This window comes from Sminthopsis crassicaudata, chromosome 4, assembly GCF_048593235.1.
Source record: "Sminthopsis crassicaudata isolate SCR6 chromosome 4, ASM4859323v1, whole genome shotgun sequence".
In the NCBI taxonomy this organism is placed as follows: Eukaryota; Metazoa; Chordata; class Mammalia; order Dasyuromorphia; family Dasyuridae; genus Sminthopsis; species Sminthopsis crassicaudata.
Genome location: NC_133620.1, coordinates 284742738 through 284770444, shown reverse-complemented (window position 1 = coordinate 284770444; position 27707 = coordinate 284742738). Strand labels below are relative to the sequence as shown.

The following is a 27707-nucleotide window of genomic DNA, read 5'->3' as shown; positions in this document are numbered from 1 at the left end:
CCTCTTTTACAGAATGGCATTCCTCATCTTAGTTTCCTTTTTCTCCTATATACATGAAAAAGAAATGATCTTTGAAAAATAGAGCTCAGATATTCTTTGATACTCTTCTCAAAATAGAAATTGAATTAAAAAGCAGTCAACCCTCCTGTTGGAGAATAATGGCCTCTTCATAAAGAATGAAATCATAAATAAATTGGAGGAACATGGGATGGTTTACCTCTCAGACTTGTGGAGGAGGAAGGAGTTTGTGTCCAAGGGAGAACTAGAGACCATTATTGATCACAAAATAGAAAATTTTGATTACATCAAATTAAAAAGTTTCTGCACAAACAAAACTAATGCAAACAAGATTAGAAGGGAAGTAACAAATTGGGAAAACATTTTTACAGTTAAAGGTTCTGATAAAGGCTTCATCTCCAAAATATACAGAGAATTGACTTTAATTTATAAGAAATCAAGCCATTCTCCAATTGATAAATGGTCAAAGGATATGAACAGACAATTTTCAGATGATGAAATTAAAACTATTTCCACTCATATGAAAGAGTGTTCCAAATCACTATTGATCAGAGAAATGCAAATTAAGACAACTCTGAGATACCACTACACACCTGTCAGATTGGCTAAGATGACAGGAACAAATAATGATGAATGTTGGAGGGGATGTGGGAAAACTGGGACACTGATGCATTGTTGGTGGAGTTGTGAAAGAATCTGACCATTCTGGAGAGCAATTTGGAATTATGCCCAAAAAGTTATCAAAATGTGCATACCCTTTGACCCAGCAGTGATACTACTGGGCTTATATCCCAAGGAAATACTAAAGAAGGGAAAGGGACCTGTATGTGCCAAAATGTTTGTGGCAGCCCTTTTCATAGTGGCTAGAAGCTGGAAGATGAATGGATGTCCATCAATTGGAGAGTGGTTGGGTAAATTATGGTATATGAATGTTATGGAATATTATTGTTCTATAAGAAATGACCAACAGGGGAAATACAGAGAGGCTTGAAGAGACTTACATCAACTAATGCTGAGTGAAATGAGCAGAACCAGAAGATCATTATACACTTCAACAATGATACTGTATGAGGATGTGTTCTGATGGAAGTGGATTTCTTCAACATAGAGAAGAGCTAATCCAATTCCAATTGATCAATGATGGACAGAATCAGCTACATCCAGAAAAGGAACACTGGGAAATGAGTGTAAACTGTTATTTTTACCTTCTGAATCCAATTCTTCCTGTGCAACAAGAAATTCGGTTCTACACACATATATTGTATCTAGAATATATTGTAATATATTTAACATGTATAAGACTGCCTGCCATCTGGGGGAGGGGGTTGGGGGAGGAAGGGAAAAAATCTGAACAGAAGTAAGTGCAAGGGATAATGTTGTAAAAAATTACCCATGCATATGTACTGTCAAAAAAAAAAAGTTATAATTATAAAATAAAATTAAAATTAAAAAAGAAAAAAGAAAAAAAAGAATAATGGCCTCTTTGAGTAACATACTCATTTTAGTCGCTATCCAGGTAGCAAAATGAACTGATCTTAGTTTCATATTTTAGTGGAAAAAGCAGTGGATTTGGAGTCAGGAGATCTGTCTTCTTCTTCCACTCATCAATATTGTGTAACCGTGTGTATTCACTGAAGTTTCTGAGCCTCAGTTTTTGAATCTGCAAGATGGGGATAATCTTGGCATATCATAGGATTATTGTGAGGAAACTATATACTTTCAAGGGCAATAGACATTTCAATTATTGTTCCCATCTTGTACAGATTTTCAAATAGCCAAAGGAGGAAGAGATTTTTTTTTTTTTTAATCTACATGGTTGAGAATTAGGTAAGCATCTAGGCTTCCTAGTATAAGTATGTTGGTATGTTGATTTCTTAAAATCTGGCACTAACCCTACTAGGGGAGGTACTTGAAAGATGATAATCTGCCGGCCTTTAACCCCACCATTTCTCTTCTTTCTCCTTTTCCTAGATCTTTGAAAGAATTCTGTTCATTTGGGCCATCCGACACCCTGCCAGTGGCTACGTGCAGGGAATTAATGACTTGGTCACTCCATTCTTTGTCGTCTTCCTCTCAGAATATGTGGGTAAGATGCACAAGTGCCACCTGGAACAAGAATTTACTTTTTCTTTTACTCTTAAGGTGTTCTTCTTGAAAGGACCAGTCCCAATGTCATTAGTGCCTCTATGTGTCACTGAGAGCAGATAATGCCTCTTCCATTCAGTTTTACTGCATAACTAAGTCTATTTTGATACAAGTGACTCAAAATTCCTCTCGAGTCAGCTGCATTAAGCTTGTAATCAGACTGAGGAAGTCTGCTTTTTCAGGATATAAAAAAAATTGGATACTAACCAAATAAATTTGGTTATTTTGGGATTGCTTTTCTACAAGTCTTGGACAAAGACCCTCACTTGTGATTGTTTCAGTTTTAAGCTACAAACATGTCTTTTTATTTTTATTTTTTTTTTTTTAATCTTTGCTGGAAGTACTTTAGGCATTCTTATCAGTTCATAGAACTGATCCCTAGAAAGCAGAATGGACCATTAAGGCATCATATATTTGCCCCAGGGAGAGAGATGGAAAACTTGAGACCTGGAGCCCATGTTGCCGTACATTAGAGAGCATCATGGTAATAATGTCAGCCCTGAAAGTACAAGACTGTCCAGGACTATAGAAATTAAGATAGTCCTGAAATCAGGTAATAGACTTAAAAGAATTTGATTAGCTTATATCAACTTTCTATGACCTTTTGGGAAGATTATCTTGAAATTTTGCACTTTTAGGATAATAACTTCAGTGTGAAGTTATTCTCTTTGCCTCATGTTATGAGGAGAACAGTTCTAGACAGGGAATTAGGCAATTTGGATTTTTTTTGTGGCCATAGCATTCACTAATCATTTGCCTGAGGACAAGATATTTCCCTCTCTGAGAATTTAGACTAAATAATCTTTCATAGGACATCCACTCCTGTGAAACACTCCTGAAAACAGAGCAAGTGTCATGAAAGAGTGTTAATAAGTATTGATAGAGTAAAACTTTTTGGATCAAATTAATTTTGTGATTTAATGAGAAAACAGTTTAAGGCTGATATATTTTTATATTGAATAGTAGGTTGGTTTTTTTTTTTTTTTTTTTTAATTTTGAAAAATAGTTCTACTGGCTAAGTGTAATGATTTGTGGTAAGAGAGGCAATAGCTACCTGCTATGTATGTATGCATACATACATACAAAATGATCTTAGGTTGGGACACTTTTTAAAGTAAAAGATCAGTTTATGCTTTAATATAAGGTAAGATAGTTTTTAAAAACATGGAATGGCATGGGTTTTATTGGGTGACTAACATAATAGGGAACATACTGAACTTAGAATGAGAGAAGACTGTTGTTTGAAATTCAGTTCTGACACTTAAAAGCCATGTTTAACTATGGGCATGTCACTTGACATCTCTTATTTCTGTGACTTTGTAAGTGATAAAGTGCTATATAAATATGAGTTGCTCCTATGTCAACTAGAATAATTGATCTTATGGCAATATCCCACTGCTTAGTATAGTGATTGTTTTCTGAAATAATACTCTTAAGGATAGACTTGAGCATGTTATAGCATTTTTCAATCCCCATTTGAAATTTGATTGCTGGTTTAAATGCTTAGCATCATTATTAAACTTGTTGGCATAAGCAGCTGAGGCTGCTTAGTTATTCATGTTCTTTGCTAGTATTCTATATCATCTGTTTCAAATTTCCCTACTCTATGTACTTGCAGTAATTTCTGGTGGCAATTGCTTCATCCTGAATCACTACAATAAAAACTTTTGTCTCAAAGCATGCTGGCTTCTGCCATTTGAAAGCTAACTCTTATTTCCATAAATCTTTACTAAACTAATCTTTGAAAGTAGACAAGAACCAGTTGTCACCAAAGCTTGATCTCCTTTATATGGAGAGCCAATCTTTTGACCATTTCAGCATAGTGGATTGCAAAATTGCAGATTTGTAAAATTCTTTTCGTATGTTATGCCATTTGAGCCAAAGAGTCATGCTGTGAGGTATAAATATGATTAGCTCTGGTCTTATAGATAAGGAGACTGAAGCTCAGAGAGATTGACTTGCCCAAAGGGTCACAAAAAGTCCCATCAGAGATGGAATTCTTGCCTTCAAGACTAGCATTCTGTGTACTATACCTGACTGCCTTGGTCTTGACAAAGTCTGTCAAAGGTTGTACCCCAAGCCAGGCAGCAAAAAATTAGCTTCACTAGATAGACCCATAAGGATCAAATGAAATAATATTTGTAAAGTGCTTAACACAGCGCCCTGCTCTCTTCTATCTGATTGGAAAATCCATTTATAGAGGCCCTGGGAACCTCTACTTAGAACTGAATTTTAAGTGAAAAACTGAGTTCCTATTTGGCTCTGTTGCTTCCTGCTAAAAGCAGGAGACCTAGAACAATTACTTAACCTCTTTGTTTCTTTGTCCTAATGCCTTCCCCAAATAGACCCCAAAATAGTCCCAAGGTGAGTCAGGACCTCTGGGGTAGGAAACCGATAACCTTTTTTGTCCTTCTACACACCCCAGACATCCATTACCCAGCATGTAGTCATCAGTTAATAAGTGCTTGTTGCTTCCCATCCTGATTAGCACCATAGACTCTCTACTTTGAGTTAGATTAAGCTCCACTCTTGAATTAATTTTTTTGAACATGGGCAGTTTTGCAAACTGGAAAGGTCTTCCTATGACCTTTCTGCCCTCACTACTGTCACTCTACCTCTTTTCCTAAGCTTTCCTGTCAAGTAATACATTATCACACTTGCTTTGTGTTATCTTGGGAGATACAGTTTCTGATTAAGCAAGGAGACAAAATGACTTCCCTCACCAAGTCGAAAGCCAGCACCATTCTTCCAGGACTAGTCTTCTGGCACTTACTTGATGACCCCTATTTCAAGACAATAAACTGGCAGAGCAGATATAGGTCCTTGGCCAATCTCACCTAGTTGATCAATGGTAGAACCAATACTAAATCCCCAATGTCTTGACTTCCTGAGGAAATCATATCCATTCAGAAGGGGACAATTCAGGTTCATCTAAGTCTTGTACTTTGGGAGTTGAGGGGTTATGTTGTCTAATGCTCAGAGAAGTGACCTGTCAACTGGGAATTCAGCCATGTCATCATGAACATTTCCCCCACCTCTAACATTCATTGAGGTGTATAAAAGGTGTCATTTGTTCATGAAAGGAGCTGGCTTTTTTTTTTTTTTTTTTTAAGAAACTTCTGCTCTGCTAATTTTGTCTAAATCATTCATACCAAGAGGTTCTCAGAATTTTTTTTTTCCAGTGACCCATCTATAGCACTTTACATTGACCCTACCACCCAAGACTTAAATGCTAGAAACATGTAGAGTTCTGAGAAAAATTACCCTTTGTCAACCTGCCACAAGCTTCTCACCAGTTGTGGCAGCATCCCAGCTTGTCTGTGACATGTTGATGAGCCAGTTGCATTTGTGCTTGCTGTTTCAGTGCTCAGAAACCCTTTGTATTCCCATGGCAACTATCTCAAAATTAAGAACAGCCAAAGAGCAGTGAATGATCTTAGAAGCCTAATGGGAAGGTCTCTATTGGCCCATTTACTTATCCAGGCCTCCCTAAAGCTCCAGAACTTTGGAGACCAGGTAGAGAGAGCATTAGTGTATAAATATTTTTAAGAACTATTACTCTGACTTTGGACAGCTTTAGATATCCAAAAAGTTTTTTGTTTTTTTTTTTTTAGTTTTGGGGGTTTTTTTGGGTTTTTTTAATTACTATTAAAAAAAAAAAATTCCAAAAGGAAAAGGAGCAAAATCTCTTTAAAAACATAACAAATCACACTTCCTCTAGAGGGCCTTCCTCATTCATGAATATACTATTTTAGCAAAATGTACATACTTATCTCCCCAAGTAAGCTGGATGATACTCCTTGAGGACTAAAGCTCTTTATCTTTGCCCTGCAGTATCTCTATAAACATTTATTGATGATGGGAGGAGAACATGCATCTATTTCTGAGGGGAGTTAATAAGATTACATGCAAAATACTTTTGACATAAATATATGATCCTGAGATCCTGAGATGTCCTATTTTTAAGAGGTCACTGACTTAATTGGTGTAACATTTTGTTGTGTGAGTAGGCTGTTTCATCAGATTAAGGCCTGCCTTGTAGGAAGAGAGTTGCCTTGTAGGAAGAGAGTATCTGCTGTCATTTGAATCAGTATGCTAACATGAGATTCATTTAATTTTTTTCATATCATTATCCATTTTGACATCAGCCTTACATCAGCTCATAGACGTTAGAGTTAGAACTTCCTTATTTTATAGATGAGGAACCTGAAGCCTAGAATGGGAAAGCTAAAAGTTAATCCAGCTAATTAATGGTAGAACCAAAATCAGAACCTAGGCCCCCTAACTTCCAGAGATTGCTCACTTGAATGCTTTCCTAGTGTCTTAATGGAACTTAATATAAAATAGCATGTAATTGTGGGTGGCTGGGGAACCAAAGACAGACAGATCTGGCTTGTAGCAATCAGAGCCTTTGAGCAAATGCTTCAAGCTCAGAGTGAGTCTGAAGTGGTCTCTGCAGTTAGTGACTGCAAATTAAAAGTATAGTCTGCATGCTAAAAAAGACTGCTAGTCCCATCCCTATCCCTGTTTTTGCCCCGCAGTCATATATAGGTAAATTTCACCATCAATAGTGTCTGACAGCACAGTGGATGTTTAATAAATGTGTCCTTCATTGTAACCATCAGAGCTGCAAATGATTCAGATATATGTGTAAGGCTTCTTCAGAGTTTTAGAGTCTGAGTATGCATACTAGCCAAGCAAACACCCATAAAGCAGGTTGCTTATAGTGACAAATCATTTTGTATATGTCAGTCAACGTGCAAAATTATAGATAACAACTTGCAGGGATAACATAATATCATAGAACTGGAGAGAACTTGAATATCATATAGTTCAATCCCTCATTTGTATAATGAGGACAGCTAGACATGATTTCCTATTATAAAGCTCCTCTTTATTTTGACATGGATTTATCACCCTTGTGACACCTGGTGACACTGTATTGAAATACGTGTGTGTGTGTGTGTGTGTGTGTGTGTGTGTGTGTGTGTGTGTGTGTAATTACGGGTATTCACTTAGAGCCTTTTTATTTGTGTGGCTAATGCAATGACGGGCTTTTAAACACCCTCCTCCCAATTCTATCCTCCCTTGGCCCCTCTGCACTGTTTGCAGTGTTTTCTCCTTTGCAGAATGTCGGTGATGTATCTCTTGCACCTTAGGAAAAGCATTTTTCTTGAAGCTGATTGACTTCTCTTTGTTACATACTATTACTGTATTGGTGTTGTAGATTATAGTTCAACTGAGACTGTCCTTACTATGTCAGGCCACTTGAGGGCTCCAAAACACAATGTCCTACTACACTGCTGAGTCAGCTGAACATTGAGTTCTCCAAGCCTAAAGTAGGAGCAATTTTGCCCATCTGTGATCATTGATTTTTCCTTTATGCTCTTTTTTATAGTAACCTTTCCATTGCTGGTTGGATTGTAATCACCTTTCTCCTTAAAACTCATGTTTCATACCTCTAATGCACTTATTTGGTATTTCTTATTACAAGTCACATAACACTTTAAGTACTTTCTTCATCATGAGACATAGTCTAAATTTTTTTCTTCATTTTGCAGATGAGAAAACAGGCTCAATTAGGGGGAATGATTTGCCCAGTGTTTTATAACTAGAATCAGAGGCCACATTAGAACCTGTTTCCCGACTCCCAAGCCTATTGAGCTTGCCATAGCCTTTGTTTTGGCTGATTCCCTTTCTTGATTGTAAGGTTTTAAAGGACAGAGAGTATCTTATCTAATCTTTCTATCTCCCCCAGGACCTTCTGCTGTTCTCTGCTCAGGACTAGCTCATATAAATTATCAGACTTACTATAAGAATAAAATAAATTAGTTGCTATTAATCATTACCTTTTCCATTTTAACTTTAATATGAGATGTTTTACTAGCATGATTCTAAGTCATAATTGAGCTATTTTATATGACCAATGAATATTAAAACTGGAATTACCTCAGTTTTGTTGTTGAATTAATATTTTTCTTTATACAAATTGAATTTTTATTTATTCCTTTTTAAAAGTATTATATAGTTATCCATTCAATTACTTTCATTTAGATAGATAGCTTTTTACATTTACAAAATAATTTACATATTATTTCATTTGATGTTCAGCACATCATGTTATAGCAGTAATAAAGCTAGATTATATAGTGCAGTGGATAGAGCACCAGTCATGGAGTCAGAAAAACCTGAGTTAAAATCCATCCCCAGACATTTAATACTTATTAGCTGGGCTAATAACTTACTATCCATCCTGGGCAAATCACTTAATCCCAGCTGTCTAAACAAAAAACAAAACAAAAAAAGAGGTAGTGAAAGTGTATTATTATTTACATTTACAGAGGAGGAAATTAAAGCTGAAAGATTAAATGAATTGCCTGTGATTACATCATCTAGTAAGTGTCAGAACTAGAACTGGAATCTTATTCTTCTTATTCCTAATCCAAGGCTTTTTGTCCTATATCAGGCTGCCTTTAAACTCTTAAAAAAATCTTGCTATTAGTGAGATGCCCTAGATCTCTAGACATTACATAGATACTAAAGCAGCACAAAGGCTTTCAAGTCAATTTGGCTCGTTCACCTTATGTGATCAGCTCACCTCCTTTCCAGGCAAAATTTTTTGATTCTACTAACTTGCCAGTCTTCTTTATTTCTTCCTGCTACTGCATCCTTCTGAAAGAAACCTAAGGAAAATTCCCCAGCAGATGGTGTGCACATGCCTCTGAAAGATTTATAGGAGGACTTGGATTAGAATTGAACAGGATGAAAAAGCACGGATGGCTTGTGATTTGTATGATTGTGTTAGTAAATACATAAATAAGAATATGAATCCATGTATAAGACCACATATATAAGAGGTCTTATGGCTATTCTCATTCTTTTTGAAGAGGAACTTCTCCCTGTTTTTGTAAATAGTTTGTGATAACTGCTTTGTGCTGGAACTCTATCTTCCCAGAAATCAGCAGGAGTCAGGATCACTAAATGTCTTTATTCTAGATCTTTACCTTCCCCTCCAACGCCTGGTCACGAGTGCGAGTGAGCGTGAGTTCCACCACCCAAGTTTCTCTTACTCCTCCCACACAAGTCACTTCCCCCTCTTTGTCCCACCAATCAAGTCAGCACAGAACAGCTGGGTAGGGTCAACCTTCAAACAAGTTAATAGGGAACCGTCCAATTGGCAATTAGTCTCACGTGCTTCATTATCCAAGTGCATTGCTCAGTTCTAGCCCTTTACAACTTTGTTCTTAGATATGGATTATATTTGTTGAAAATAAAGAGAAGTGCCATCTAGGGGAGGGGGTGGAGGGAAGGAAGGGAAAATTTGGAACAGAAGGGAGTACAAGGGATAATGTTGTAAAAAATTACCTATGCATATGTACTGTCAAAAAAAAATGTTATAGTTATAAAATTAATTTAAAAATTAAAAGAAAAAGAAAAAAGAAAAAAATAAAGGGAAGCAAGGAGCAGCTAGGTGGCGCAGTGGATAGAGCACCAGCCTTGAATTCAGGAGGACCTGAGTTCAAATTTGGTCTTAGACACTTAACACTTCCTAGCTGTGTGACCCTGAGCAAGTCACTTAATCCCAGCCTCAGGACAAAAAAAAAAAAGAAAGAAAGAAAAGAATGGGAAGCCCTGGTGTTATTCATAAATTTTTAGTTGTTCTTAATAAGTCTTATGTGTTCTTAATTGGCAGTTACACTCAGAGCAAATCATTCTCCCTTAAATCAAATCACCTCTCATATCTACTTCCAAGTGGAGACCTATGACATAAGTGTCATATATTTGGAAAGATATTAACCTTAAGGAAAAGAAGCGTGTTCTAGCAACAGCTTTATCATGTATTAGTCATGCAACTTTAGGCAAATCATTTAATTCCTTTGTACTTTTACTTATCTGTAAAGTGAAAATAAAAACTGTTTTGCCTTTCTGGGATACAATTAGTAGTTGTGAGGATGAATTGGAAAAATGTATGTGAAAACTCTTTGTTAATGGTAAACATGAATAAATTATACTATCCTTGTTAAGTAATGATTACATCCTAAATGGCAAGTAATTTTGAAAAGAGGCACAGAAGCTCATTTTATTTCTTCAAAGAATTGTGTGTTAACATAATGGACTGATAATTAGTATACTATATATTTTTCCTAGGCAGGTTTCTAGTCCAGTAAATAGAACACCAAATAAGTACATAATAATGATAGTGTTTATATTTTAACAGAATGAATCCATTAAGTGTTATTGGTTTATTGCTGCACTTGTTCTTTGATGATAGAGGAATAGCACTGTTCTTCCCACAATTATTGTCATTCTCACTCGTGGTCATATCTTTCACATTCCAGTGGCTCTAAACACCTGTAGTTCATCCTCTGAACCTTGCTCCATCCCTCCCGCCTTATCCAGTTCCTTATTTCCATCCCCCTCAATTATTCCATCCCAAAGTTTTCTTCTAACCATGTGTATCCTTCTGGAATGCTTCTATAGGTAGCAAACTTCCCTTCATTTTTTTCTCTCCTACTCCTTCCACCTGCCAGAACTTACTGAAACCTGGCTTTCCTCTCCTTGGCCACACTTTCAAGTACTGGCTGCACTTTGACTCATTCCCCTTGGCTTGCTGGTTGAGGTGGGGGAGATAGACTACTCTTTGCTCCCTGTTGCCACTTTCAGTTTCTTCTCCTTCCTTCTCAGTAACCTTTCTTCCTTAAACCTTCATGTTATTCATATATACCACCCTATCAAAATCCTAGTAGCTGTTAGCTACAAACCCCCAGGCTGTTCTGCTTTATAATATTTCTTTCTCAACATACAGATTTGACTTTCCTTCAGATACATTAAATATTCAGTTCCTTAACCTAACTTAGTTCCCATGGGCTATTCTTCTACTCCACTTCAGCCACACACCTTCAATCTTGACATCAGCCATCTTTGTGTCCTAGAATTTTGAAATACCCTAATCCAACCATAATTTATTGGCTTTTCATCTTTTTCTTTGCCTTCCTTTACAATACCTTCATCTACACCATACATCCCTTGACCCTTCAGTTCTCTCCCAAGGCCATCTCTGGCATAAGCAACTCTTTCTTCTTTTTCCCATCTTGACTTTTTGGTTAGCCTTGAATGTTCATTTTCCTCCTCTCTTGAATCCTGAGCCCCTTATTATGCTGACGATTGCCATCATTCTACTAAAACTGCTCTCTTCACCATAACTAATGATCTCTTAGTTACCGAATCCAATGGCCTTTTCTCCATCCTCATTCTCCTTGACTTCTCTGCTGCTTTTAACAGTATTGATCACCCTCCCCTCCATGTACTCCTTTCTTTTTAGGTTTTCAGGACACAACTCCTTCCTGGTTTTCCTCCTACCTATCTGGTCACTCCTTTGTCTCCTTTGTCGGATCCTTTTTCAGATCACACCCTCTAATCATAGGACAGAAATCCTGGGCTCTTTTCTCTTTTTCCTCAATGTTTTTTTTATCTGGTAATGTCAACAGCTCCCATAGATTTAATTATCCTCTCTATGCCAATGATTCTTAAATCTATCTATCCTGCCTCAGTCTCTTCAGTCTCACTTCCTTTCAGAAATTCAAGCTGGATGTTTGGTAAATACCTAAAATTCAATGTGTCCAAAACAAAAATCATTATTTTTCTTCCTCAACCTTCCTGTTCCACTTTCCCTATTTCTGTAGAGGGCAGTACTCTTTTCCCAGGTGCTCACAACCTGCAAGTCATCCTTGATTTCTATCTCTCACACATACATACTCCACCCCACAACCTGGCCCATATCCAAGCTGTTGTCAAGGTCTGTAAATTTTACCCTTGCAATATCTCTCTCTCATGGCCCCTTCTTTTCTCTGACTCTGCCATCACTTCGGTTTAGTCCTTCATCACTCCACACTTGTCTCAGATGAGTCTATCTTACTCACGTCTCTCCCACTTCAATTCAGCCTCCATTTAGCTACTAAAGTGATTTTTCTAAAGCATGAGTGTCCAATTATGTCACCCCATACTCAGTAAATTTCATTGGCTTCCTTTTGCCTCCACATGCAAATACAAAATACTCTTTAGGGCATTCAAAGCTCTTCGTAACCTAGCCCCTTCCTACCTGTCCATTCTTCTTACACCTTAGTGCTGGCCAAGTACTCTTTGATAAAATGACATTGACCTCTTGACTATTCCACTGGATATCCTCATTTCTGGAATGTTCTCCCTCCTCTGCTCTGACTACTGACCTTTCTGGCTTCCTTTAAGTCCCTAAAATTCCACCTTCAACAGGAAGCCCTTCCCCCCCAACTCCTCTTCATTTCATTGTCTTCTTTTAATTATTTCTTTTTATCTAGCTTGGTTTATATATATTTGTTTGTATGTTGTTTTCTATAGTAATAACTTCTTAATGGCAGCTTTTTGCCTCTTTTTGTACCCCTAGCACTTAGCAGTGAGCTTGGTACTTAGTAAGCACTTAATAAATATTTATTGATTAATTGATTTATTGATTAATTGATTGTTTTAGACAATCTGGCCAAATGGATTGATACTGAATTCTTTTTCTCCCAGTTTGGCATTTTAAACTCCAACCCTTTCTCCAAGCTGTCATCCATGCCTGTCTACATAGTCAAAACAATCTTGAAGCCAGAAGACATATGTGGGACTCTGTCAGAAAATGCTACTGCTATTTCAATTGATCAATGATCTCAGCCAGGATGCTGAGCTCACCTACTTAAAGCTGATACCTTGATGATGGTAGAGCCTGGGGGAAGCTTGGGGGACTTTAGAACCAACTTTTGAGCATCCCACCATCCTAGAAGAGAGATAGCATGATTGATAGCAAGAAAATAGAGTCAACCTACTTTTTCTCTCAGTCATGTAGTACAGAGTTCTTTTTTATGACCAAGGAAGAATTTATAAATTGGAAAACTGCAGAAACTGACATCTCATATTTCTCAAGCCTAGGATATGTGGGCTTTATTCAGCAGACATAAATGGAGCATCTGCTTACATCATGTGGGTAAGATACAAAGTTTAAATAAAACACAGTCCCTGCCCTCATGGAATTTAGTCTGGGAATGGGATAGGATATCTACAGATAATTATAACAGAATAACATGCAAATGTATAAGTGAGTTAAAAATAATTCAGTCAGTAATCATTCTAATTGCCAGACATTGTCCTCTGGAAATATAAAGAAGGGCAAAGACAGTCCCCACCCTCAAGGAGCTTATATTCTGATGGAAGAGACATCATGCAAATAGCTATTTATATCTAAAACAAAAACAGTATAAATAGGTGATTTCAGAGAGGGAAAGAGAGACCTGGAAAAATCTCTTGAAGAAGGTAATGGTTGAGTTTTGAATCCAGGAAAGCTAAGGGTTCAAAGGTAAGGAGAACAACCTTTCAGGCATATGGGTTACAGCTAGTGCTTTTGCACCAATTTGGGAAGTGGACTACCATGTGTGAACAGCAGCAAGCAAGCCATTATAACTGAATCATAGGAGACCTAGAAGAGAGTAAAGTATAAAGACTGGAAAGGTAAGAGGTAAATATTGTGAAGAACTTTAAAATACAGAAGATTTTATATTTGATCCTGGAAGGAACAGGAATCTACTAGGAGCTATATTGTAATCAGAGCTACATGTAGGGGAACCTGTAGGGAACTGTATAGATTTTAGGCTAAAGAGTTTATTTTCCGGAGTAAAATTGAAATGGCACATCTAAATCAATCCCAAGATGGGTCAAACTGCTATAGTTTCTTTATTTGAGGAAAATCTTAATTCATAAAGCAGGCATGAAAGGCATGAAGAAGCCTCCCTGGCTCTGGGTTTCTGCCAGTTTGCTTCTACTCCATCCTGGCTGTCCTAGGCTGTGATAGCAGACAGCATCAGCCTTCTTTTGAGGGGTTGGTTGTTGGCATACTTTCTTCCCCTTTTGGCTTCAGTCATGTATAGAATAGCCTGACTCTTACTGCGTGACTTTTAATGATCCTTCTGAACAGATTGTGTTGAATGAACCACTTCAGAGAGCCTTTGGTCTTTTTTTCCCTGTTGTTATTTGCCAGAGCACTGAGCTTCACAGAATCTCCTGTTTTCCGATGCCCTTCTGAGCTAAATATTTGAATTCTTAGTCTCCCTGCTTGCCTGCAGACAGCATAGAATAACTCTTCCTTTCTGCAGCATGACATGCTTTTGCTTTTGAGAGAGAAGGCCTAAGTACCAAAGAAATTATGGACTGTCCTAGGCATTGTAAGTGACCTGAATGAGTGGGGCCAAAAGAGATTCTGAGCCCAGGCATCTCACCGGAGAAAAATGAGGCAGAGAAACAAATCACACTGTTACAGTCTCCAGGTCAAAGCTGATGGCTTTAACTAGGGTGGTAACCTCTGATGGGGACAGATGCAGTAAATATAGCTGAGAAAATTGAAAATCTTCAAGTAGGGTTGGCACCAAAGCGAGTTTGAAAGAAGCTAAGGATCCTAAGCTGTGGCAGTGAAAAGGGAATACATTCTAGCTCTGGGAGATGGACAGTGTGGAGGGCTGCTCGGAGAAGGGAACGTTGCCCTAAATCATACTTGGAAGTCTGTAAGATCTTTCTTTAACTCTTTGCACAATTATCTATTATTATTTGCTTTTATTATCTTATATCAACAGAGATGTATTTGACCTTCCAAGAAAAGGAGTTGTAGAAAAGAGTATGTGTTTGTGGGTGGGTGGATGTAATCTGACATAGTAAGGCTTCTAGCCAACTTGCTTAAATCTCCAGTGGAAGATTTATGGGGAAACATGAAGGAGAAATGCAAAGGAAAAAAAGGTACAAGGTTTTCTGTTTTTTTTTTTTTTTTTTTTTTTTTGGTGGGTATTTCACCAGAGAAATCATGGACTATACTAGGCAGTGTAAGTGATCTTAAAGAGTTGACCTATTTTGCTCCTGAGAGGTGCCAAGTAGGACCTCTGGCTTTGAGCCTGGGCATCGGACAAGAGACCTCCCTCTGAATAAGAATTTTCCAGCATTTGATCAATTTGATCAGCCCTAGGGATCCTTCATAGTGTCTTCAGGGTAAAAGGATCACAGGGTTTAGAATTATAAGGAACCTTAATATTCATAAGATTAACAACAGTTAAAGAGGGAAAGAATAAGATACATTTTGTTTAAAAACATTTAATGATGTTTAGAGAATTGAGCTCACTTCTCACATTTGTGAGAACTAACCTGTTTTATAGTGTCCTGGATGGTTCTCAGTTACTCTGTGTGTATATGCGTGTGTGTGCACATATGTGTGCATGCATAATATAAGATACGTACAGGATCATTTGGAGATTATCAACAGAAGAAAGGCATTAGAATTAAGGAGGGTCAGGAAAGGCTTCCTTTAGAAAATGAATTTTAGCTGGGACTTAAAGTAAGCCAGGGAAAGTGGGATGTTTCCCAAAGATGAGGAGAGAATTTCAGGCAAGGGAAATGCCCACTGAAAATGCATGGAGATGTAATATAGAATATCTTGTCCAAAGAACATCAAGGAGGCTGGTGTCACTTGATTGAAGAATAGTTGGAGGGAAAGAACAGAGGAGAGAAGAAAAAAGATAAGGAGAGAAAAGAAGGAAGGAACCATTTAAAAAATTTTAATCGTATTTTATCTTTTCAAATACATGAAAAGATAGTTTTCAACATTCACCATTGCAAAACCTTGTGTTGCAAATTTTTCTCCTTCTCTTCCCCCCTTCTCCCTCCCCAAGAAAGCAAATAATCCAATATAGGTTAAATGTACATGAACTAATGCTGAGTGAAATGAGCAGAACCAGGAGATCATTATACACCTCAACAACGATACTGTATGAGGATGTATTCTGATGGAAGTGGATATCTTCAACAAAGAGAAGATCTAATTCAGATCCAATTGATCAATGATGGACAGAATCAACTACACCCAGAGAAGGAACAGTGGGAAATGAGTGTGAACTGTTTGCATTTTTGTTTTTCTTTCCAGGTTATTTTTACCTTCCGAATCCAATTCTTCCTGTGCAACAAGAAATTCGGTTCTGCACACATATATCTAGGATATACTATAACATATTTAACATGTATGGGAATGCCTGCCATCTAGGGGAGGGGGTGGAGGGAAGGAGGGGAAAATTCAGAACAGAAGGGAGTACAAGGGATAATGTTGTAAAAAATTGCCCATGCATATGTACTGTCAAAAAAAGTTATAATTATAAAATTAATTTTTAAAAATATAGGTTAAATGTGCAATTCTTTAAAATATATTTCAATATTTGTCATGCTGCATAAGAAAAACCAGATCAAAAGGGGAAAAGAAACTTAAGAAAGAAAAAATAAGCAAAGAGCAATAATAGGAAAAAAAGGTGAAAATATGCTTTGATCCACATTCACTCTCCATAATTCTCTCTCTCTGGAAGCTCATGGCTCTCTCCATCACAAGTTTATTGGAATTGCTTTGAATCATCTGATTGTTGAAAAGATCCATCACAGTTGATCATCGCATCATTTTGTTGTTATTATGATCTCTTGGTTCTCCTCACTTTACTTAGCATCAGTTCACATAAGTCTTTAAGGAACCATTTATTAAATGCCTACTATGTGCCAGATACTATGCTATAATGTCATTTGATCTTCACAATCCTTATGAGACATTATCATCCCCATTTTACAGATGAGAAAACTGAGGCAAACCGAAGTTCATGACTTGTTGGGGTCATACAGCTATTGTCTGAAGCTAGATTTGGACTCAAGACCTTCCTGACTCTAGGTCCAAAGCTATATACACTGTGTCTTCTAGCTGCCCTAGAAAGATACAGTGTAAAAAGACTGGAAAATTGGGGTAGGAAGGACAGTTTATGATGGGCTGTAAACACCAGGTGATAGTGAGCTACTAGGAGTGATTGGGAGAATAACATGGTAAAATCAGTAATTTAGGAAGATCACTTTGGCAGCTGAGTAGAAGTTGGACTAAAGTGGACTGAAGAGATGACTGTCATCTTCACCCATTCATCATGCCCAATTGTCCTCCTCAATTCCTAACAAGTACAAGTCACTTCATTTTGGGGGCCTCAGTTTCTTCATCTGTGAGGCTTTTCTAAGCTCTAGTAATCTAAGAATCTATAGGATTATTTTAAGTAGTTAGCACAGTTTTCCTGCTTTTGTTCCATATAGCACTCATTATTTCTTTGCAAACCAGTGAGAATGTGAGACTCGGTTCCTAGAATGGAATCCAGGAAATGACAAGGAAATGCTAGTCTTAAGTGTTTGTTTGAATTCTTGGGTTTTTTTGAACCTAATTTTCTTTTAAGAATAATTTCCTCTTTTGATCACAACTTTTCTAATAAAACATTTGAAAAAGAAAATTTATTGTTTTTAATAGCCACTGGTCAATAGTCACTTTTATGAAAGTGGTGAAAGAAAGAAAGGAAAAAAAGAAGAAAGAATTACATCTTAGATAATTGCCCATGTATAACTTATATGTTTACAATGTATATTACATATATACATTGTACCTAGAGACAAGAGGTCCTACATAGGAGACAGCAAATTTGGCCTCAGACACTTACTAATTGTCTGACTCTAGGCAAATCACTTAACCTTGATTTGTCTCAGCATCCTCTTCTGTAAAATGGGAATGAATAATAATAACTCCTACCTCCTAGAGTTGTTGTAAGGATCCTGTAAGATAATTGTGAAATTCTTAACATAGTGCCTAGTATAGGCACTATATATAATGATGCTATTATGATCATGATGATGATGCACCAAGAGTTAGAAAACATAGGATTTATTTCTTTTTAACTTTTTCAGTGCCTGTTGCATTGTCATTGTATATGTTTGATCAGTGAATTTTTTTTGTTTTTAAATTTATTTTGGTAAATTTTATTTCAAAAAATCATATAAGCTTCCATTTTACTGCCAATTATATTACCCACAATATACAATCCCTGAAAAGTTACATAAAACAAGAGTATTATTTTATGCAAACCTACACTGAAATAGTTGTATGTTCATTAAATGAAAGGACAGGTAGTTGAATTTTGCTACCATTTAAAGCTACCTTCATTTATATATTTGCAGTGATTTTATATATATTTATACATACACACATACATCCATACACTAGGTATAAAACTTCTTTCTTTTTTTTTTAAATAACAAACCATTTATTTATAAAAAGTACTACTATTGAATCTGCCAAACATTTATTAAACACTTAATATGTACAAGTGCCTTCGCAACACCACACAAAAATTATATAGTCCCTGCCCTCCAGGGACTTCATTTTCATCACTATGTTAGAATCAATTTAGTGTGTCTGGCGGATTAAACCAATACAAGCTCAGAATGCTCTGCCATAGGTCAGACACAAATAGTCCCTTATGAACATTTGGAATGCATTCTCTAGCCTTGTGCATCTTGCATTTCTTCTGAGCTAATCCAATTCTGCTTTGCTCATAGAGCACAGCAACTTCTTTGATATATTACTTGCAGAGATGTAGCTCCTCCCTTTTCCTTTCCCTCCTTCCTTCCTTCCTTCCTTCCTTCCTCCCTCCCTCCCTCCCTCCCTCTCTCCCTTCCTTCCTTCCTTCCTTCCTTCCTTCCTTCCTTCCTTCCTTCCTTCCTTCCTTCCTTCCTTCCTTCCTTCCTTCCTTCCTTCCTTCCTTCCTTCCTTCCTTCCTTCCTTCCTTCCTTTCCTCCCTCTTTCCTTTCCTCCCTCCCTCTCTCTATCTATATCTATATCTATATGTGTCTATCACAGTTGTTCATCACACATAATCTTGTGGTTACTATGTACAGTTTTTTCTTGGTTCTGCTTACTTCACTTAAGATAAATACATGTAAGTCTTTCCAGGGTTTTCTGAAATCAGTATGCTCATCATTTTTATAGAACAGTAATATTCCCCTGCATTCATATACCATAAGTTATTCAGCCATTTGGGATATTTAATTTAAAGAAGTACTATTTTACAATTCACCCTACTCATTCCCATCACATATCTAGACGATTTAGAATTTTGTATTCTCTTTTCATGGAATCTTATTCATTTCCCCCAGTGATTTTACACAGGATAGAAGTTTAATAAATACTTATTCTTCTTGCTGAGGTCAGTGGGGTCAAGTGATTTGCCCAGGATCACACAGTTACAAAGAATTAAGTGTCTGACTTCAGGGTCAATACTCTATCCACTGCACTATCTAGCTGCCCCTTAGTAAATACTTGATATTAGTTATGACTAAAAAGCTACAATTGATAAATAATAATTTCTTTATAACATATTAAAATTAAATCATCCTTTACTTCTTGTTGCATTCAGTTCTAGATTATTTAGTTTATATTTAATTTGTTTGTTTGTTTATCAGAGGTCCTGCCCAGTTCCGGAAAGATTAAAGTCTCTGATCTCATGAAGAATCATCTTTTCCTGTAATGGAATATGCTCATTTTTGCAAGATAACCAATCTTGGAATACAGACTATTTTTTCTTACAATACATTTCTTTTTTTGTTCTCATTCCATAGACTTTTATCATTTGAATGTTGCTTGTTGATGTAAAAACTGCTTGAAAGACTCACATAACTGTGAAGCACTGGAAGTTGTCAACCGCATTTCTCAGACTCCAATTTTATTTATTTCTTTGTCAGTAACCTATGGGTTCTACAAAGTTCTGTCTTTCTTTTTGCTGTTTTCAATACTTCTTGTATAGTATTTTAGATGTGGTCTCCAATACTATTTTTTCTTCTTCTGTCCCTCTAATTTTTTTTTTCTTTTTGAACCACTTCTTTATTATTGAGCTTTTTTATCATCCTTTGTCAATTCTTTTGTTCATCTTGCTAAATTTTTTCCTTTAGCTATCTTATTTCTTATGCTATACGTATCCCATTTTCCTTTTTATCTTCTAATTGTAATTCTGAATTATTTTTGAGGTTCTTGCAATAAATTCATTCCTTTCTTTAGAGGCAAATTCCTTGTGGTAATTTTGTTCTTTCTTGCTACAGACTTGTCCTTGCTTTCTTATACCTCATTACATTTGTTCATTATTTTAGCAGCTATGTTTTTGCTTATTCGTGTCTTTTTTTTTTTTTTTGTAATTTTTCCTGTAAGAATTTCTTTTTCCTTTTTTAAAAAAATTTACTTTATTTGACTATGTATTGTTGTTTTGAGGATAGTATAGAGGATGGGTTTAGGCATGACCACTTATTCCACTAGTTGGAAAGACATTTAAATGCCTGAATTTAAATATACTTTAAATATAGCATATATTGGCCACTAAGTGGTGGCAGTAGATAGTGTTGGCCCTGATGGCAGGAAGACTTCCTGAATTCAAATCTGATTTCAGACACTTATTAGCTGTATGACTCTGGACATGTCACTTAATCCTGTTTACCTCAGTTTCCTCATTTGTAAAATGAGCTGAAGAAGGAAATAACAAACCACTCCATTATCTCTGCCAAGAAAACCCCAAGTGGTGTCACAAAAAAGTCCAATATCACTAAAAAAATGATTGAACAAAAGATAGTTAAATGTCTGTTTATTATTTAAGGAATAAGTGTACTTAGGGAATAGGACTTGAAAATTTTGAAAAACTATTATCTACAATAATCTGTGCCAATATTTATGCAATAGTATGTGCCTGGGGTTGTAAGGAAGAAGAAAGGCTTTCTCACAATCTCTGCTTCTTCCTGAGAGATAAAGAAAGATTATACCTTTAGTTTGGGAGGAGAAATACCTGCATATTCATTAATTTGGGAGGGGGGCAATTTGGGGTTAAGTGACTTGCCTAGGGTCATACAGCTAGGAAGTGTTGATCCAGGCTGGTGCTCTATCCACTGCACCTCCTAGCTGCCCCTAATATTCCTTTAATGTTAGTGGTTTATCATAAGTAATTTGTTTGGCCTAATATGAGGCAGTAGAGTATAGTGAGTTGAGAGCTAAGCTTGGAGTAAGGAAGATGGAATTCAAATCCTTCTGTTACTTACTGTCAATCAACAAACACGCATTAATAATGTGCCTAGTATATATGTGACTCTTAGGAAGTCACTTACTTTGTGTACCTCAGACAACTCCTTAAGATTTTTCTACTAAGTTAGAATTTAGTATACTTTATTTTGATAGCGGGAGATAGAATAAGAGATGGCTTGCCTCTTTGTAGTGTGGTCTGTTTATGTCAGGTGGACTTTGGATCTAAAAAGATCTTGGGTAATGATGCCCAGTGTCACACAGCCATCATCTACTTTGACTGACAAAGTTGTCAAATATAGATTAGGGAAATTCCTCAATAATGGTAGTTTTGGGGGGCAGCTAGGTGGCGCAGTGGATAGAGCACCAGCCTTGAATTCAGGAGGGCCTGAGTTCAAAAATGACCTCAGACACTTAACACTTCCTAGCTGTGTGACCCTGGGCAAGTCACTTAACCCCAGCCTCAGGAAAAAAATTAATAATAATGGTAGTCTTGTACTAACTATTTAGTTAGATACTAACCATATAGTAATTCTTTCAGAATGCTTAGAGAAGAATGATTTTCTTTTCATAGCAACTGCCATCATGTGACAATTCTGTGCCACTCTCCAAATGTTTGAAATAAATGAATATTTTTCCAGAATTCAGGACATTAGAAGTGTTAATCTGCTCAAAATTAAATTTGTAGTATTTTCTTTTTAAACTTTCAAAACTTAAATTCTTTATTTTAAATAAACAAGAGCTAAAATTGAATATTCTATGTCTCTTAGAGAAAGGAAGAGATGTACTAGGTCAGAGAGGGTCAGCATAGAAATGGGCCTGTAGTGGCATAGTCCATATGTGTCCTTGGAAAGAAAGATGTGAGCCATCTTATTTTAATTAATGGGTTAGTGTGGTTCTCCCCTATACTTGAGGACCCCAATGAAGACACTAGATTCTATCTCTCTCTCTCTCCATTTTTTAGATAAGTCCTCTGGACTCTCTTCACCTTTTGTTTTACAGAAGAGGATGTGGAGAACTTTGATGTGACAAACTTGTCTCAAGATATGCTACGAAGTATTGAAGCAGACAGTTTTTGGTGCATGAGTAAGCTGTTGGATGGCATACAGGTGAGCTTTCCCTGGGTCCCAGTCAGGTTGACATGCTTCTGCTACTTATTCTGTCCTTCCTGTGAGTGTTCTTCCTTTTCATTCAGGGTCACCACCAAAGCTCCTATTACTCCCTTCCTCTTTTCATCAAAATAAAACAACTTCAGAAAGAAAAGAATAGTTTACCTGATATATGGAACTTTCCACATACTTTTTTCTATCCTGATGACCTCTAATTAGAGGCTAAGGTAGTCCTGTCTCACTAAGGCCATCACTTTTTAGGGCCAATTCCCCTTTTCTCTTTTACAGATTGTCATATTAGCTACCAGTCTTTTGCACATAACCCAATTTCAGGCCTGCCTTCATTCCTTCCCAATTCCTGATCCAACAGCTAGATCAGCCTCTTTGTTGAGTGAGCATTGCTGACCCAACTACTCCTAGCTAGGGCCTTTAATTGTCAGTGGTGAATTGGCCTCTGCCATCAAATTGTAAGGAAGAAGAAAGATTGGGGGGTATGAAAGAGAAAGTAAGACATGATCAGTGATGAGATCAGTCCTGAAGTTCTAGAATATTTGGCTCACTAGTTCCTCTTCATGTAAATCATGGCTGTCCATAACAAAAGGAACTTGAATTGCACTATGTCATTGAGTCAAAAATGAGATTGGGAGAGAGAAAAATCTGCTTTTTGCTTTGCTGTTGCTTCTGTTGATCTACCTTCTAAATTGGACCAGCATAAAACATAAGATGAGCTAAATCAACCAGTTTCACTGATGAACTGGGGACCATTTGTCCTCATCTTTACTTCAGCATCTTTTTCTCTGTCACCATAGTCATTTTCCCACTTTCCTTACTCTCTGCTTTCCAATCTTGCTATAAACAGGTTATTAGACTGTCTTTTTGATCCACTTTCTGTCTTTCCAATGTCCCAAACCAGAGTACTCTTTCCTATCACTCCCCATATATGTTATCTCCTTAAAGACAAAGACAATCCTTCTTTTGTATGTATACTCCTGGGTTCTTACTATATAGTAAACACTTTATGTGTGTGTGTGTGTGTGTGTGTGTGTGTGTGTGTGTGTGTGTGTGTGTGTGTGTGTACAGCTTGTATCCATAGTCACATTACTTATAGGGCTTAGTTTTTCCAGTTACAAAATAGTATCTAACTCCTGCCCCCATTGTGAGTATAGATAAGCAATATTTGTTTAAAAAAAAAAAAAAAGATTTCAAAATGGGATTTAAATAAGGAGAAGCAACCAGGAAGATCTGGGTTCAAGTCCCATTTCTAACATTTATTGACTATGTGACTCTGTAATTCTAGATAATATTCTAAACAGATCTCTAACACTGACTTGCAAAGAAGGTGTATTGGCAGAAGGAAAACTCATTCTAGAGTTCCCTGTACCAAATTCCAAGTATGTTCTGCATCTCCTTTTTTATATAAGAAGCAGTATTATGAATGGCAGCCAGCCTTTGGGTCATGATTCCCTGGACTCATCTGTCAGTATTCTGGGCAGTTATTTAAGACTATAAGATGCAATCTAACTGCTCCTTGGTTTTAGTGGAGGGAGTTTCAGCAGCCAGAGTTGAATACAGTGATGAAATTATAGAACCACACTCTCCCATCCTTCCTCTCTCTTCTCCCAATGTGTGTGTATGTATATTAAAGTGTATCTCAGATTTATAAGCATTTTCACAGTTCTAGAAGAGAGGAGGGTGAGTGAGGGCTAGAGCAGGACAGTAAGGTTTCATGTATGAAGAAAGACTTAATTCTGCACTATAGTGGATATATGTTTAACAAGCAATGAAAATTGGAATAAAGACAGTTTATGAACATTAGTACTAAAATGTCCATGAGTAAGAAATCTTTGTTGGAAAAGAGCTATAATCCATGATGACAAGCTGATACTATACTTCTTAGTATGCCTAGATCAGAGTAATGTCTTTATTAATGCTCAAAACGATTGTCTTTTTCAGTCTTGATTGCAGGAACATAGGAGTACAACATAGGTGATAAATGTTTGATACTATACCAAACAGATGCTTGAGCCCAGAATATTATCTTCCCAGAAATTCAGTGTAACACACCTATCTTTTATAATAGAATGATACCATGATTCATGCTAAAATCCTATTGGTTTAGCTATGACAGTGATAGAATGTAGGCATTGATATGAGTCATCTTAAATTTCTTCCATTATAAAATTAAGGAGTAGGACTAAATGGAATATAAGAAACTTTACAGCTCTGACTTTCTGAGCTCCTGTGGTTCTGTAAAAAATGAAGTAGGATTTGAATAGATGGAAAGGCAGGTGAGGAATCAGTATCAGAAAAAAAGCACAGAACAGAGAATGAACAGAGTGTCTACAACATTATCTTTTTAATCTTCTAAATCATCACTTAGAATCCAAATCTTCTTTTCTTCAAACTTTATTTCCTTTCCTAAGCCGTGTTAACATATTTCTCCCTTTCCTTTATTTGCCCTAAGCTACATCGATGAATAATGCTCTGTATTACATTGTTCCCAAGAAGACTCCCATTGATTTTCAGTAGCATGGTTTGGGATGATGAAAATATGAAAATATGTTTTATTCAAATAGCAGCAGCACAATTACAATAATCTCTCTCTCTTTTTTTTTTTTTTTTTTCCTTGAGTGGTGCTGTACCCAGCAGTACCTGGATTTCCTTTAATCTTGAATTGTGTCATTGTAGGATAATTACACCTTTGCTCAGCCAGGAATCCAGAAGAAAGTCCAAGCATTGGAAGAGCTGGTTAGCCGGATTGATGGTAGGTCCAAAGGAGACTAGATCTCTGACCTAACTTTAACATCACACCCCCTATGGTTGTCACCCTTTCCTAATTTTCATCATCATCATCATCAATGATGCCATTATCCTATTGTTCCTCCAAGTTTATAGTGCTGGTGGCATGACAAGGCTCTTTTCCTTTGTTTTCTGTTACATATTTCTAAAAAATTTTTTTAATTCTTTCTAGTAATTTAGTGATAACTTTGTCATCATATCACAATTATTTTTTGGACCCAAACGCTCTCAAAGTGTGCTCTTCATTGCAGTGACAGGACTGTAAGCAAGAAATGGAAACAAGCAAAAAGAAACAAAATTAGTCCAATGTTTGATAAATCGAAGAACATAAATCATCAGAGGAAGGACTATCTTTGTAACCAAAACAAAAAAACCCCACACCATTCCATAAACTCCTAAAAAATTCTTAACGTTCAGTATTTCTTAGACATGTTTCTTCCTATCAAATTCCATAGTCATGACTCTGGTCTATGTCTTATTAATTATATACCTAGTCGACTAACTTTGTCCTAACAGATGTCTCTATCTCATACCTTTTTCTCTCTAGTCCAGTCAATACATAACAGCTATTTTTTCTTTTTTTGGTGCTTTTTTCTTTATTTGATTACTTGTACTTTCTACTGTCTTCCTTCTCCTCATCTCACAATAGAGCCTTGACCTCATAACAGTAAGTGAAATGAAGTTAAACAAATCAATATATTGGCCATATCTGAAAATATATATATTTATAGTTTGCTGTCTCTCTCTTGAGAAGTGAGAAGCATACTTCAGTCCTCTAAAGTCACCATTGATCATTACCTTGAATAAAGTAAAATTATCTTTCCAAAGCATAGTTGTATCATATCACTCTGCTACTTAGATATCTTTCTTAGGTTCCAGTTACTTTTTATATCAAGTGTATTTTAGCTTTGAATCCTGTGATAATCTAATTCATTATTTGTGTAGAATTCAAAGTGATAGAAAATAGTCACTAAAATGATACTACTCTCTGTAATCCCAGTTACATACTCTGAAGAAGAAAACCATAGTACGTCTGTATTTCATTTCTGATAGTTTGTTTCTTCTTTTATACTCTTTTATATCTCTTGTTTATGGTTCCTTTTTTTATGTCTCCTCTATTACATCATTAGAACCATCAGGAAAGGGGAAGTAAGAGGTTTTTTGAGGATCAAATCATATAACATATGTAAAATACTTCAAAGATCTTAAAACATTATACAAATATTAACTTTGACATTACTGTTATTATATTATCTATCCTTTAAATGCCTGATATAAGCTCTCAAATGAACACTCAGAAAACTCTCCTGTGCATACCTGCTGATTTCCAGGAATTCATTAGGGCAAGTAACTGTGGTGCCCCCTTCCATCACTGATTATCTGGGACCTGACTGAAGTGAGGTGGTCAACTTCTTTTCTTAGAATTGTAATATTTGATAAAAGAGGAATGGTGTTTTAGAACAAAGATTTTATTGGAGCTGTTAAATAATATTTGAATACCAAAGGGAAGCAAAAGTGGGATCAGACACATTCTATATTTCTCTAGAATGCCAAACTTTATTGCTTTGTCTAAAAATCCCAAGGGATAGAAGTAAAGTAAAAAGGCAGATTTCCATCCACCATGAAGAACTTTCCTATAATAGACATATCCATTAATAGAATTGACTTTCTCAAGAAATTAAGTTCCCTTTCACTAGAAGTCTTTAAGCAGAGCATCATTAACCATCTCTCAGGCAAGCTGCAAAGGTTATTCTTCACCAAATCTGACATTAAATTAAATGAGCTCTGAGACCCTCTAAAATTCTTTGATTTTTGAAAATATCAGAAGTTTCAAACAACTTCTTGATTACTTACTCAGGGGATTCACAAGTTATATCAGGCAACTAAAACTTTTGTTTTCCATTTTTACACTGAGATGCCCATTCTGAGAGGAGGGTAATTATTAGCACATGAGGTAGGTTTTTTGCACTTACTAAATAAACAACATGTGATATATTTATTTCATGGACAGTTGATATGAAATAGCTAGGAGGAAAAATATCTGTACAGAATGAAGAGGAGGTAAGATTCTTGTCCATCCCCAACTTTACAAGAGTAATGAAAATGAGCTACTTTTCCTATTGGGATGAAAACTTGTTAATCCTCCACTCTTCATTTTCTCTCACTTATCAAGTCAATTTTACTTTTTCAGAATTCCTCAAATCCCTTATGTCCTCACCTCTACCTCCTAGAATCCCAAAGTTTCCCTCAAAGCTTAGCTCAAATTCTCTCCTGCATAAGGCCTTTTTGGATCTTCCTCTGCTGCTAGTATTGCCTTCCCTTTAAATTACTTTGTATTCACTTCATATATATTTTCTGTTTACTTGTATGTTTAGGTGAATGTAAGTTCCTTGAGATCAGAGACTTTTTTTTTTCCTGTGGGGCCCAGTATAATACTCAGTGTATAAAATTAAGTGCTTGTCAAATTAATTGTCAAATTCTTCAGACCCAATTCCATAGGTTATACTGTTGAGCCCAATGGCATTTTCTTGTTTTAGAACAGGTACACAATCACTTCAGGAGGTACGAGGTTGAATATCTACAGTTTGCCTTTCGCTGGATGAATAATCTGCTTATGAGGGAGCTGCCCCTCCGATGTACCATTCGGCTGTGGGATACCTACCAGGTACAGAGACCTCCTGTGCCCTCTCTCTCCC

General features: G+C 36.5%; 1 protein-coding gene across 1 annotated transcript in view; it reads left to right on the top strand.

Moving 5' to 3' along the window:
• TBC1D22B (TBC1 domain family member 22B) overlaps positions 1-27707 on the top strand; it is a 96958-nt gene that overhangs the window by 53337 nt on the left and 15914 nt on the right. The window contains exons 8-11 of the mRNA XM_074311050.1: positions 1990-2104; positions 22106-22212; positions 24901-24976; positions 27549-27676. Of these exons, the coding sequence (XP_074167151.1) occupies positions 1990-2104; positions 22106-22212; positions 24901-24976; positions 27549-27676 (426 nt within the window). The remainder of the gene's footprint in view (positions 1-1989; positions 2105-22105; positions 22213-24900; positions 24977-27548; positions 27677-27707) is intronic.